At 52.0% G+C, this 12,557-nt stretch overlaps 1 protein-coding gene across 3 annotated transcripts in view; it reads right to left on the bottom strand.

The window, feature by feature from the left end:
- HCN2 (hyperpolarization activated cyclic nucleotide gated potassium and sodium channel 2) overlaps window positions 1–8,456 on the bottom strand; it is a 192,420-nt gene extending 183,964 nt beyond the window's left edge. For 2 of the 3 annotated variants that reach the window (XM_069767832.1, XM_069767833.1), the window contains exon 1: window positions 7,984–8,443. In XM_069767832.1, coding sequence (XP_069623933.1) covers window positions 7,984–8,441 — 458 coding nt within the window. In that variant the 5' untranslated portion in view covers window positions 8,442–8,443. Of the gene's footprint in view, window positions 1–7,983 lie in introns of all 3 variants that reach the window. The other variant, XM_069767831.1, reaches the window with a different exon arrangement.
- Window positions 8,457–12,557: the final 4,101 nt, after the last annotated feature.

Genomic DNA, 12,557 nt, shown 5'->3' with positions numbered 1-12,557 from the left:
ATTACCGGGTGATGTTGCGGTGTGCTGGGCCGCAAAGGGGCATGGGCTGCCAGCTGACTCCAGGTCCTTCACAGCACGTTCATCGACACGGCCCCCACTTTCGAAGTGGGCCGCATGCATAACAGAGCGACAGACCACATGGCCATACACTAGCCTTTATCCCCTTTGGGTCACTCCCCTCTCAGCTGTACCTAAATCTCCTCCCCTTGCCTCTGCAGCTAAAAACTCCAAAACCTATGAAAGATCATAACTCCTTTCTGGACGGTCCTAGGGCAGCAGTTCGGACAACTTCAGATCCAGCTGGGCCCCTGCTACGCCTGGGAACCAAACAAGCCTTTGTTACCTGGCATCTACTAGATGTTCTATGCATCTCCATACCCCTGGGTGCTAGAATGGGTTGAGACCCAGCCAGGCATTCGCCATGATCTGGGGATCTCGCAAATATGCACGATGTATGGCTAGGACGTTTAGTGTCTTCATAACTCCTTATGTAATCATAGCTGGCTCAACAAACCAGTTTAGACCACATGGCATCCACATGGCAAGTAGGCCTTTCGTTCTGCTCTGAGCTGACTCAAGGTGTGAGAACTCATAGGCTTTGAGGCTTAACCCCCTGTTGAGCTAGCTGAACACTGAAGGAGGGCTAGGTGTCCTGTTACAGCTGCAGACTGAAGGGGTTTTTATAATCGCATGCCACATAGGATACAAATGATTGGCATGAAATAATACCTCCAATATTTGTGTTTATAAAGCCTATTTGTGATACCCGTACTATTAGATTAGGCGTGCTGCCCAACATTAAGTGAACCCCATGAGGAAAGACACTCTAGTTTACAAGGCTAAAATTTATGGGCCTGCCTGCACCCCGAGTGAAAATAACTTTCTTTTTTTGTGTGCAATTTTAATACTATCACCCCCTCCGTGAATTGTTAGGTGGCGAGGGATTGCCTCACCAGTAATTTGCACCTGTGTTGCCGCCATCTTTATTATATGGGTTTCCGCGTCCTGAGAGCATTACGTCTGAAGCCTGGGCAGGTAAATACTGCTGCCCTTTTTGCTGTGTTAATTCTCGTTTACACATAAGTATAGGGATTAGCAGCACAAGCCGGTTACAGGTTCTCTCATTACATACAAGGGAGGGAAGGGGATTGGGAGACTATAACACTGACATGAGCCCTACCAGGACCAAGCACCAAGGCTAAACCTGCTTGTATGGGAATCCTTTATATGTACATGTGATTAGGCGTCCTGCTCACGTCTCCCAATACCAGTGATTGCTCATTCACACCTTCACGTGTAACTGGTAGTCACATTTAGGGCACACATTCTTTCAGATAGATATAGGGTCAGCATGTTGGGGCAAACAGAAGGCAACTTCTAATAGTCCCTAGTCACTGCTCGAATTACACAACGTGTCAACCAAATCATTTTACCGTCATCTGCTGGGTGAAAAAGTTGTCACATGTTCGAGTCAGCCGAAGGAGAAATCCTGAATTATGCCAACATACCCTAGCAAGACTCCGCAATGAATGACCCTGGCACCTAACTGGCATCATCTCATTACACCAGCAATGGAATGGGCACATTATTGAGAAAAAAAGGGTCATCAATAGATGTAGGAGGAATGAGAATGGAATGCAGGTGAATGGCTGAAGCCTACACAATCATCAAGTACATTGCAACCTTGAACAGCAGCAGGAGAGGGAGGAGAGAGCTGATAACCCATTCCATGCTGGAGGGACCTGTAGAGGAGGCCTAACTGCAGTAGAGAACGTGGAGGACACACACCCCTGAAATATCTCCTGAGACTTCCTTCTACCTACAATAATTCAGATGTCCTCCTAACAATGACTTTTCTCTACACTGCTCTGTACATGACAGAGGTCATCTTCTGTAGCTTAACTTGCTCCAGTGTCTGGTGGCATGCTTCAGCATGATTTGCATGCAAGGACAGTGATGCCAGAAAGGAAGTTGGCATATGGCATGAAAAGCAGGCTTCTATTGCCATTCAGGCCATCTGATCATGATTCTCCTAACAATGATGTCTCTCCAGCATGTCTAGGTCCCACACAAAGCAGACAAGCCCAATGACCTTCCAGTGTCCCTTTAAATCTGCAAGAGGCAGCGAAACAGAACCACACTCTGACCTCCATTAATGCCCGATCACAGGAAAGAAATCATGCCCCAGTCTTGTATAAGGAGTAGGCACGAGATCTTCAGTAGCCAATCACTGCAGGCACCTGTGAATACCAGAATGGAGTTGTTTTGCACTGGGCTCCACCGGCATGGGCTTTTCCCTAGATGTTAGAGGGGTACTAAACTGGGAACCATTGGCATGGGCTTTACCATAGATGGTAGAACTGCACTGTACTGAGCACCCCGGCACTGGCTTTCCCCTACACAGAGCTGTACTGGGCACCCCGGCATTGAGATTCCCCTAGACAGAGCAGTACTGGGCACCCTAGCATTAATGTTCTCCTAGACAGAGCAGTACTGGGCACCTTGGCATTGCTATTCCCCTAGGCAGATCAGTACTGGGCACCCTGGCATTGATATTCCCCTAGGTATTAGATCAGTGCTGGGCACCCTGGCATTGGCTTTCCCCTAGGTATTAGATCAGTGCTGGGCACCCTGGCATTGGCTTTCCCCTAGGTATTAGATCAGTGCTGGGCACCCTGGCATTGGCTTTCCCCTAGGTATTAGATCAGTGCTGGGCACCCTGGCATTGGCTTTCCCCTAGGTATTAGATCAGTGCTGGGCACCCTGGCATTGGCTTTCCCCTAGGTATTCGATCAGTGCTGGACACCCTGGCATTGATATTCCCTAGGTCTTTGATCAGTACTGGGCACCCTGGCATTGCTATTCCCCTAGATATTAGATCAGTACTGGGCACCCTGGCATTGGCTTTCCTCTAGGTATTAGATCAGTACTGGGCACCCTGGCATTGGCTTTCCCCTAGGTATTCGATCAGTACTGGGCACCCTGGCATTGGCTTTCCCCTAGGTATTAGATCAGTACTGGGCACCCTGGCATTGGCTTTCCCCTAGGTATTAGATCAGTACTGGGCGCCCTGGCATTGGCTTTCCCCTAGGTATACGATCAGAACTGGGCACCCTGGCATTGGCTTTCCCCTAGGTATTAGATCAGTACCGGGAGCCCTGGCATTGGCTTTCCCCTAGGTATTAGATCAGTACTGGGCGCCCTGGCATTGGCTTCCCCCTAGGTATACGATCAGTACTGGACACCCTGGCATTGGCTTTCCCCTAGGTATTAGATCAGTACTGGGCGCCCTGGCATTGGCTTCCCCCTAGGTATACGATCAGTACTGGGCACCCTGGCATTGGCTTTCCCCTAGGTATTAGATCAGTACTGGGCGCCCTGGCTTCCCTCTAGGTATACGATCAGTACTGGTCACCCTGGCATTGGCTTCCCCCTAGGTATTAGATCAGTACTGGGCGCCCTGGCATTGGCTTTCCCCTAGGACTTAGATCAGTACTGGGCACCCTGGCATTGGCTTCCCCTAGGTATTAGATCAGTACTGGGCGCCCTGGCATTGGCTTCCCCCTAGGTATACGATCAGTACTGGGCACCCTGGCATTGGCTTTCCCCTAGGTATTAGATCAGTACTGGGCACCCTGGCATTGGCTTCCCCCTAGGTATTAGATCAGTACTGGGCGCCCTGGCATTGGCTTTCCCCTAGGTATTAGATCAGTACTGGGCGCCCTGGCATTGGCTTCCCCCTAGGTATACGATCAGTACTGGGCACCCTGGCATTGGCTTTCCCCTAGGTATACGATCAGTACTGGGCACCCTGGCATTGGCTTCCCCCTAGGTATACGATCAGTACTGGGCGCCCTGGCATTGGCTTCCCTCTAGGTATACGATCAGTACTGGGCACCCTGGCATTGGCTTTCCCCTAGGTATTATATCAGTACTGGGCGCCCTGGCATTGGCTTTCCCCTAGGTATTAGATCAGTACTGGGCACCCTGGCATTGGCTTTCCCCTAGGTATTAGATCAGTACTGGGCACCCTGGCATTGGCTTTCCCCTAGATATACGATCAGTACTGGGCACCCTGGCATTGGCTTCCCCCTAGGTATTCTATCAGTACTGGGCACCCTGGCATTGGCTTTCCCCTAGGTATTAGATCAGTACTGGGCACCCTGGCATTGGCTTTCCCCTAGGTATTCGATCAGTACTGGGCACCCTGGCATTGGCTTTCCCCTAGGTATTAGATCAGTACTGGGCGCCCTGGCTTCCCTCTAGGTATACGATCAGTACTGGGCACCCTGGCATTGGCTTCCCCCTAGGTATTAGATCAGTACTGGGCGCCCTGGCATTGGCTTTCCCCTAGGACTTAGATCAGTACTGGGCACCCTGGCATTGGCTTTCCCCTAGGTATTAGATCAGTACTGGGCGCCCTGGCATTGGCTTTCCCCTAGGTATTAGATCAGTACTGGGCGCCCTGGCATTGGCTTCCCCCTAGGTATACGATCAGTACTGGGCACCCTGGCATTGGCTTTCCCCTAGGTATTAGATCAGTACTGGGCACCCTGGCATTGGCTTTCCCCTAGGTATTAGATCAGTACTGGGCACCCTGGCATTGGCTTTCCCCTAGGTATTAGATCAGTACTGGGCGCCCTGGCATTGGCTTCCCCCTAGGTATACGATCAGTACTGGGCACCCTGGCATTGGCTTTCCCCTAGGTATTAGATCAGTACTGGGCACCCTGGCATTGGCTTCCCCCTAGGTATTAGATCAGTACTGGGCACCCTGGCATTGGCTTTCCCCTAGGTATTCGATCAGTACTGGGCACCCTGGCATTGGCTTTCCCCTAGGTATTCGATCAGTACTGGGCACCCTGGCATTGGCTTTCCCCTAGGTATTAGATCAGTACTGGGCACCCTGGCATTGGCTTCCCTCTAGGTATTCGATCAGTACTGGGCACCCTGGCATTGGCTTTCCCCTAGGTATTCGATCAGTACTGGGCACCCTGGCATTGGCTTTCCCCTAGGTATTCGATCAGTACTGGGCACCCTGGCATTGGCTTTCCCCTAGGTATTAGATCAGTACTGGGCGCCCTGGCTTCCCTCTAGGTATACGATCAGTACTGGGCACCCTGGCATTGGCTTCCCCCTAGGTATTAGATCAGTACTGGGCGCCCTGGCATTGGCTTTCCCCTAGGTATTAGATCAGTACTGGGCACCCTGGCATTGGCTTTCCCCTAGGTATTAGATCAGTACTGGGCGCCCTGGCATTGGCTTTCCCCTAGGACTTAGATCAGTACTGGGCACCCTGGCATTGGCTTTCCCCTAGGTATTAGATCAGTACTGGGCGCCCTGGCATTGGCTTCCCCCTAGGTATACGATCAGTACTGGGCACCCTGGCATTGGCTTTCCCCTAGGTATTAGATCAGTACTGGGCACCCTGGCATTGGCTTTCCCCTAGGTATTAGATCAGTACTGGGCACCCTGGCATTGGCTTTCCCCTAGGTATTAGATCAGTACTGGGCACCCTGGCATTGGCTTTCCCCTAGGTATTAGATCAGTACTGGGCGCCCTGGCATTGGCTTCCCCCTAGGTATACGATCAGTACTGGGCACCCTGGCATTGGCTTTCCCCTAGGTATTAGATCAGTACTGGGCACCCTGGCATTGGCTTTCCCCTAGGTATTAGATCAGTACTGGGCACCCTGGCATTGGCTTTCCCCTAGGTATTCGATCAGTACTGGGCACCCTGGCATTGGCTTTCCCCTAGGTATTCGATCAGTACTGGGCACCCTGGCATTGGCTTTCCCCTAGGTATTAGATCAGTACTGGGCACCCTGGCATTGGCTTCCCTCTAGGTATTCGATCAGTACTGGGCACCCTGGCATTGGCTTTCCCCTAGGTATTCGATCAGTACTGGGCACCCTGGCATTGGCTTTCCCCTAGGTATTCGATCAGTACTGGGCACCCTGGCATTGGCTTTCCCCTAGGTATTAGATCAGTACTGGGCGCCCTGGCTTCCCTCTAGGTATACGATCAGTACTGGGCACCCTGGCATTGGCTTCCCCCTAGGTATTAGATCAGTACTGGGCGCCCTGGCATTGGCTTTCCCCTAGGACTTAGATCAGTACTGGGCACCCTGGCATTGGCTTTCCCCTAGGTATTAGATCAGTACTGGGCGCCCTGGCATTGGCTTTCCCCTAGGACTTAGATCAGTACTGGGCACCCTGGCATTGGCTTTCCCCTAGGTATTAGATCAGTACTGGGCGCCCTGGCATTGGCTTCCCCCTAGGTATACGATCAGTACTGGGCACCCTGGCATTGGCTTTCCCCTAGGTATTAGATCAGTACTGGGCACCCTGGCATTGGCTTTCCCCTAGGTATTAGATCAGTACTGGGCACCCTGGCATTGGCTTTCCCCTAGGTATTAGATCAGTACTGGGCACCCTGGCATTGGCTTTCCCCTAGGTATTAGATCAGTACTGGGCGCCCTGGCATTGGCTTCCCCCTAGGTATACGATCAGTACTGGGCACCCTGGCATTGGCTTTCCCCTAGGTATTAGATCAGTACTGGGCACCCTGGCATTGGCTTTCCCCTAGGTATTAGATCAGTACTGGGCACCCTGGCATTGGCTTTCCCCTAGGTATTCGATCAGTACTGGGCACCCTGGCATTGGCTTTCCCCTAGGTATTAGATCAGTACTGGGCACCCTGGCATTGGCTTTCCCCTAGGTATTAGATCAGTACTGGGCGCCCTGGCATTGGCTTCCCCCTAGGTATACGATCAGTACTGGGCACCCTGGCATTGGCTTTCCCCTAGGTATTAGATCAGTACTGGGCACCCTGGCATTGGCTTTCCCCTAGGTATTAGATCAGTACTGGGCGCCCTGGCATTGGCTTCCCCCTAGGTATACGATCAGTACTGGGCACCCTGGCATTGGCTTTCCCCTAGGTATTAGATCAGTACTGGGCACCCTGGCATTGGCTTTCCCCTAGGTATTAGATCAGTACTGGGCACCCTGGCATTGGCTTTCCCCTAGGTATTAGATCAGTACTGGGCACCCTGGCATTGGCTATCCCCTAGGTATTTGATCAGTACTGGGCACCCTGGCATTGGCTTTCCCCTAGGTATTAGATCAGTACTGGGCACCCTGGCATTGGCTTTCCCCTAGGTATTCGATCAGTACTGGGCACCCTGGCATTGTCTTTCCCCTAGGTATTAGATCAGTACTGGGCACCCTGGCATTGGCTTTCCCCTAGGTATTAGATCAGTACTGGGCGCCCTGGCATTGGCTTCCCCCTAGGTATACGATCAGTACTGGGCACCCTGGCATTGGCTTTCCCCTAGGTATTAGATCAGTACTGGGCACCCTGGCATTGGCTTTCCCCTAGGTATTAGATCAGTACTGGGCACCCTGGCATTGGCTTTCCCCTAGGTATTAGATCAGTACTGGGCACCCTGGCATTGGCTATCCCCTAGGTATTTGATCAGTACTGGGCACCCTGGCATTGGCTTTCCCCTAGGTATTAGATCAGTACTGGGCACCCTGGCATTGGCTTTCCCCTAGGTATTCGATCAGTACTGGGCACCCTGGCATTGTCTTTCCCCTAGGTATTAGATCAGTACTGGGCACCCTGGCATTGGCTTTCCCCTAGGTATTAGATCAGTACTGGGCGCCCTGGCTTCCCTCTAGGTATACGATCAGTACTGGTCACCCTGGCATTGGCTTCCCCCTAGGTATTAGATCAGTACTGGGCACCCTGGCATTGGCTTCCCCCTAGGTATTAGATCAGTACTGGGCACCCTGGCATTGGCTTCCCCCTAGGTATTAGATCAGTACTGGGCACCCTGGCATTGGCTTTCCCCTAGGTATTAGATCAGTACTGGGCACCCTGGCATTGGCTTTCCCCTAGGTATTAGATCAGTACTGGGCACCACTGGCGTTCCCCTACCCATGAGACCAGTGCCCCCACCCACCCCAGGACAGGGCATGTACCTGAAGTCACTGTAGGGGTGTATGATCCAGGCCCCCGCGGACTTCACCCTCTCCTGCTCCCTCTCCACCGCCTTCTGGCTGCCGAACATCCGGAGAGAGAACTTGTTGACCCCCGGTTGGAGCATGGCAGAGAGTTGGCGGTGCATGAACCCGGTGCGGGGCTCCTCTTCCCCGGCCTCGCCATCTTCGGTGTCCTTGCCGGGTGAGGACCCCCGCGGAGGCTCCGTGGAGAAGGACACCTTGTGTTCTCGGGGCGGCGCCTCGGAAAGCTCCCGCCTGCACTCTCCATTCGGGCTGCCCTTGCCGGTGCCCGGAGTCCCTGCCGAGCTACATGGGCTACGAGTGCCTCTTCTGCCAGCAGTCCGGGGCTGCTGCTCATCGGGTGTCGCAGCTGCCTCCACTCCCCGCATCACCGCAGCACTGCTGCTACCGCCGCTGCCGCCTCCCCGCCCGTCCATGGCAGCGGGGACCTGCGGAGTGAGCAAAGGGAGGGACCGCGGGGCGGGGGAACTCAAGTGGGCGTGTCACACAAGCACCGCAAGCCAATAGAGAGAAAGATGGGCATGTATATGTCGCATTGGCCAATAAACGCAGAGTAGGCGTGGAGTTGGACGTGACTTGGATGGGAAGAGCCAATCAATTGCTGTGTGGGCGGTGACATAGGTGAAACGCCAATCCTGAAGGCGCCACCACATCAGCCAATAGGTTATGAGCCAGAGCCGCGTAGTTTATACACATCAGGACTGCGAGCGCTCAGGGTGGGGAGCAACCAATGAGCAGCGCAAGGTGACAGCACGTAGTTAAGGGATTGGCTGACTGTAGAAAAAGTCATGGAAGCTAAAAAAAAGGCGGGGTTAGATGTGTAAAAGCTGTCCCGTGGGCGTGGTCATAACTTGGGCGGGGCTTGGATGCGAATGGTCGGTGGAATGGAATATGTATCGGAGCCCAGGGAGGGAGGAGGGGCGGCTGTGCTGCTGTGCGGCGGGGGGAGCCCTGGCCTGGATTCTGGGCTGGCGGACTAATCCTCTGGAATGTTATGTGATGTTGCCTAAAGTGGATTGCACGGGATTTACCCGGGGTTTACGGGAAGGAAACAAAAGAATTGAGAAAGATTTACAGTGGAGCCCAGTGCCAGGGGGCTTAGGGGACACGCAGCCTCTCAGGCGGCGGGGGAAGCTGCTGGGGCCTGTCAGGGTGGCACTGGTGGGTGTCATTGGTGTGCTCGTGTTACTGTTGGCCTGTCTCTGGTGAGGAGTCATTATCGGCCTATCAATGTTGGTTGTCATTGGTGGGGTCCTTTTCCGATATCACACAATCACCAGAGCCAGCGAAGAGTGAACAATCCCGAGACCTTTATTCAGGCAAAGATGTAAAAGCTCCATATACGATCCACCACACAAAGGATAAAATAGTCCAGAACACGAATGCAGTTCAGTAACAAGATAAAAGGCCAACAATCCAGCAGACAGAGGATAGCATATAGTCCATATACTCTTCTTTCTCTCTGACATGCTGTGAACACATCATCATTCCACACAGGACTGATCTGTGTCTCACCTCCCTGATATATACAAGTCCCTCTCCTCATTCACAGGTCAGGGGGAAGGTCACAGAGGCTAAGGGTATGTGCACACGTTGCAGATTCCATTGCCGATTTTGTGCGGATTTCACCTGCATTTTACACCTGCGGATTCCTATTAAGGAACAGGTGTAAAATGCTGCGGAATCCGCACAAAGAATTGACATGCTGTGGAAAATCGCATTGTTTCCGCCTGGGAATTTCTGCAGCATGTGCATGCAGATGTGGTTTTCCATAGGTTTACATGGTACTGTACAACGCATGGAAAACTGCTGCGACTCTGCAGGGCCAAATCCACAACATGTGCACATAGCCTAATTGTATCAACAAGCTAGTTCAATATGTCATTAGCGTATTAGCAAACAGCATTATTCGCTGACCCTGTGGGAAGATAACAGTACAGGCACGACCACCATCAGGGCATTACTGCCCTAACTGGCGTATGGGGCTCGGTGGGTAGAGGGGGCCCGCATCGGGCCCCATCTCATCTGCCCATCGGGCCCCAGCGGCAGGCTTTTGACAGTACACTGAACCTGCGTCTGAGACCGGGCCCGCAAGGCAACAGTTAAAACCACTGACACTGACACGCTGCAGACTTGCGGTGGATACAGCGTCATAGATCTTTTTCCTCACACGTTGACAGGCCGGGCGGAACGGCCTTTACTACAGTATTACTGATTCATATTCAAACTGGCATTTTCTCCTATGGGCTATTAATCCCATATCCACCTTTCATTGGCTATAGCACACTGATGAAGGTCTTCCAAAGATTGAAACGTTTGTTGTTGTGACTACTGTATGTATTTTGCTGTACACTAAATCACTTTCCACCGCATATATCTGAGTGTGCCAAGGTTTAACTAACTATATGGTTGTTTTTTAAAGACTCTGCCAATAATTAGCAAGGGTAGTAAAACTAGCAGCCTGACCACCAGCATGATCAGGTGCATGGCAGCAAAGCACCAGACTTTGTGGGCCAAACCCCAGGGTCCAGGAACAGTGTCTGCAGGTGATACCACTGCTTCTTCCGCTGTTGTGCGTGCAAGCCAATCCCCTGTCCATGGTGCATGCGAAGATGCCTCCTGCTCTGCACCTTTCATTGCAAACACTCAACTAGCACCATCGGCAACCACGTCCACATCCTTGTTCCAGTGCAGTGTTCAGTTTTCAATACCCCAGTCCTTAGAACGCAAGCGCAAATACGCAGCCAACGCCCCACCGGCCACACTATTAAATCCCACATTTCGCGACTGCTTGCGCTTGAAATGTTGCCTTTTAGGCTCATGGAGATGGAAGCTTTCCACAACCTGATGGCGGAGGCCATCCCTCGGTACTCGGTCCCCAGCCACTACTATTTCTCCCGGTGTGTCATCCCCGCATTACACAAGCACGTGTCCCACAACATTAGCCATGACCTCAACAATGCAGTTACTGGAAAAGTCCACCTAACCACAGACATGTGGACAAGTGCTTGTGGGCAGGGACGGTACATCATGCTGACGGAACACTGGGTTAACATAGTGGAAGCCGGGACCCAGTCGGACCTTGGGATAGAACGCGTCCTCCCGACGCTGAGGATTGCGTAACCTAGGTCAATCAGGGTTGCTCCCACAGTCTACAGCTCCTGCACCTCATACTCCTCCTCCTCTTCAGCCTTCATCTCCGAAATGACCACATCAGTCACTAGCTGGAAGCACTGCAGCACTGCCTCAGCCAAGCGGGAACAGGCTGTGCTGAAGCTAAAATGCTTAGGTGACAAACCGCACAATGCTGAAGAGTTGTGAACAGCTCTGAAAGAGCAGACAGATCTGTCGTTGACACTGCTGAACCTACAGCCAGGCATGGTCATGTGTGACAATGGCCAGAACCTGGTGGCGGCTCTGAGGTGAGGCAAGCTCACACACGTACCATGCCTCACCCATGTGCTTAACCTCGTGGTTCAGTGGTTTGTCAAAACCTATCTGGAGCTGCCTGATCTGCTTGTCCAAGTACGCTGCCTGTGTGTCCATTTTAAAAAGTCAGCTACAGCTTCCACAGTCCTTACCGTGCTTCAGCAGCGTTTGTAGCTTCTGGCTCAACGACTGGTGTGTGATGTCCCCAAGCATTGGAACTCTGCACTGCAGATGTTGGAAAAGATTTGTAAGCAGAAGAGGGCAGTTGTTGACTACCAGTATCAACAAGGCTGTCAGTATTCAGTTCAGACACCACACATAAGACCTCACCAGTGTACATGGATGTCAGACATATGTACCATCCTCCAAACCTTTGAGGACTCCACCAAGATGGTGAGAGATGATGATGCCATAATTAGTGTCACCATCCCGCTTCTCTGTGTTCTGAAATGCTCTCTGCTCACAATCAAAAAGGGTGCATTGCAGGCAGAGCACAATGAGATGGAGCAAGGAACTATACAGGGTGATTACACACAGCTCAGCCTCATCTCATCCCAACGTGGATTGGGAGACAATGAGGAAGAGGAGGTGGAAGAACAGGAGCTAGTTTCAGTCCCTGGGATCCATAGTCATGTAAAAAATAAAGAATAAAAATAAAAAATATGGATATACTCACCCCTCCGACGAACGCTGGCTGTCACCGCTGCAAGCGTCTGCCTCCGTTCCTGAGAATGCAGAGAGTGAAGGACCTTCGATGACGTCGTGGTCACATGAGCGGTCAGGTGACAGCCAGGGTTCGTCGGAGGGGTGAGTATATCCATATTTTTTATTTTTATTCTTTATTTTTTACATGAATATGGATCCCAGGGCCTGAAGGAGAGTTTCCTCTCCTTCAGACCCTGGGAACTATCCAGGATAAATTCCGATATTTGTGTCCCACTGACTTGCATTGGTATCAGGTATCGGTATCGGCGATATCCGATATTTTTTAGATATCGGCCGATCCCATCCGATACCGATACTTTCAAATATCGGAAGGTATTGCTCAACATTAGTTACGCTGCCTTTCCCGTGACCCTCGCGTTCTCAAAATTCAAAATTTT

Source organism: Ranitomeya imitator, chromosome 1, assembly GCF_032444005.1.
Source record: "Ranitomeya imitator isolate aRanImi1 chromosome 1, aRanImi1.pri, whole genome shotgun sequence".
Taxonomy (NCBI): Eukaryota; Metazoa; Chordata; class Amphibia; order Anura; family Dendrobatidae; genus Ranitomeya; species Ranitomeya imitator.
The sequence above is the reverse complement of the archived record's forward strand: the minus strand, read 5'-3'. Positions and strand labels throughout refer to the sequence as shown.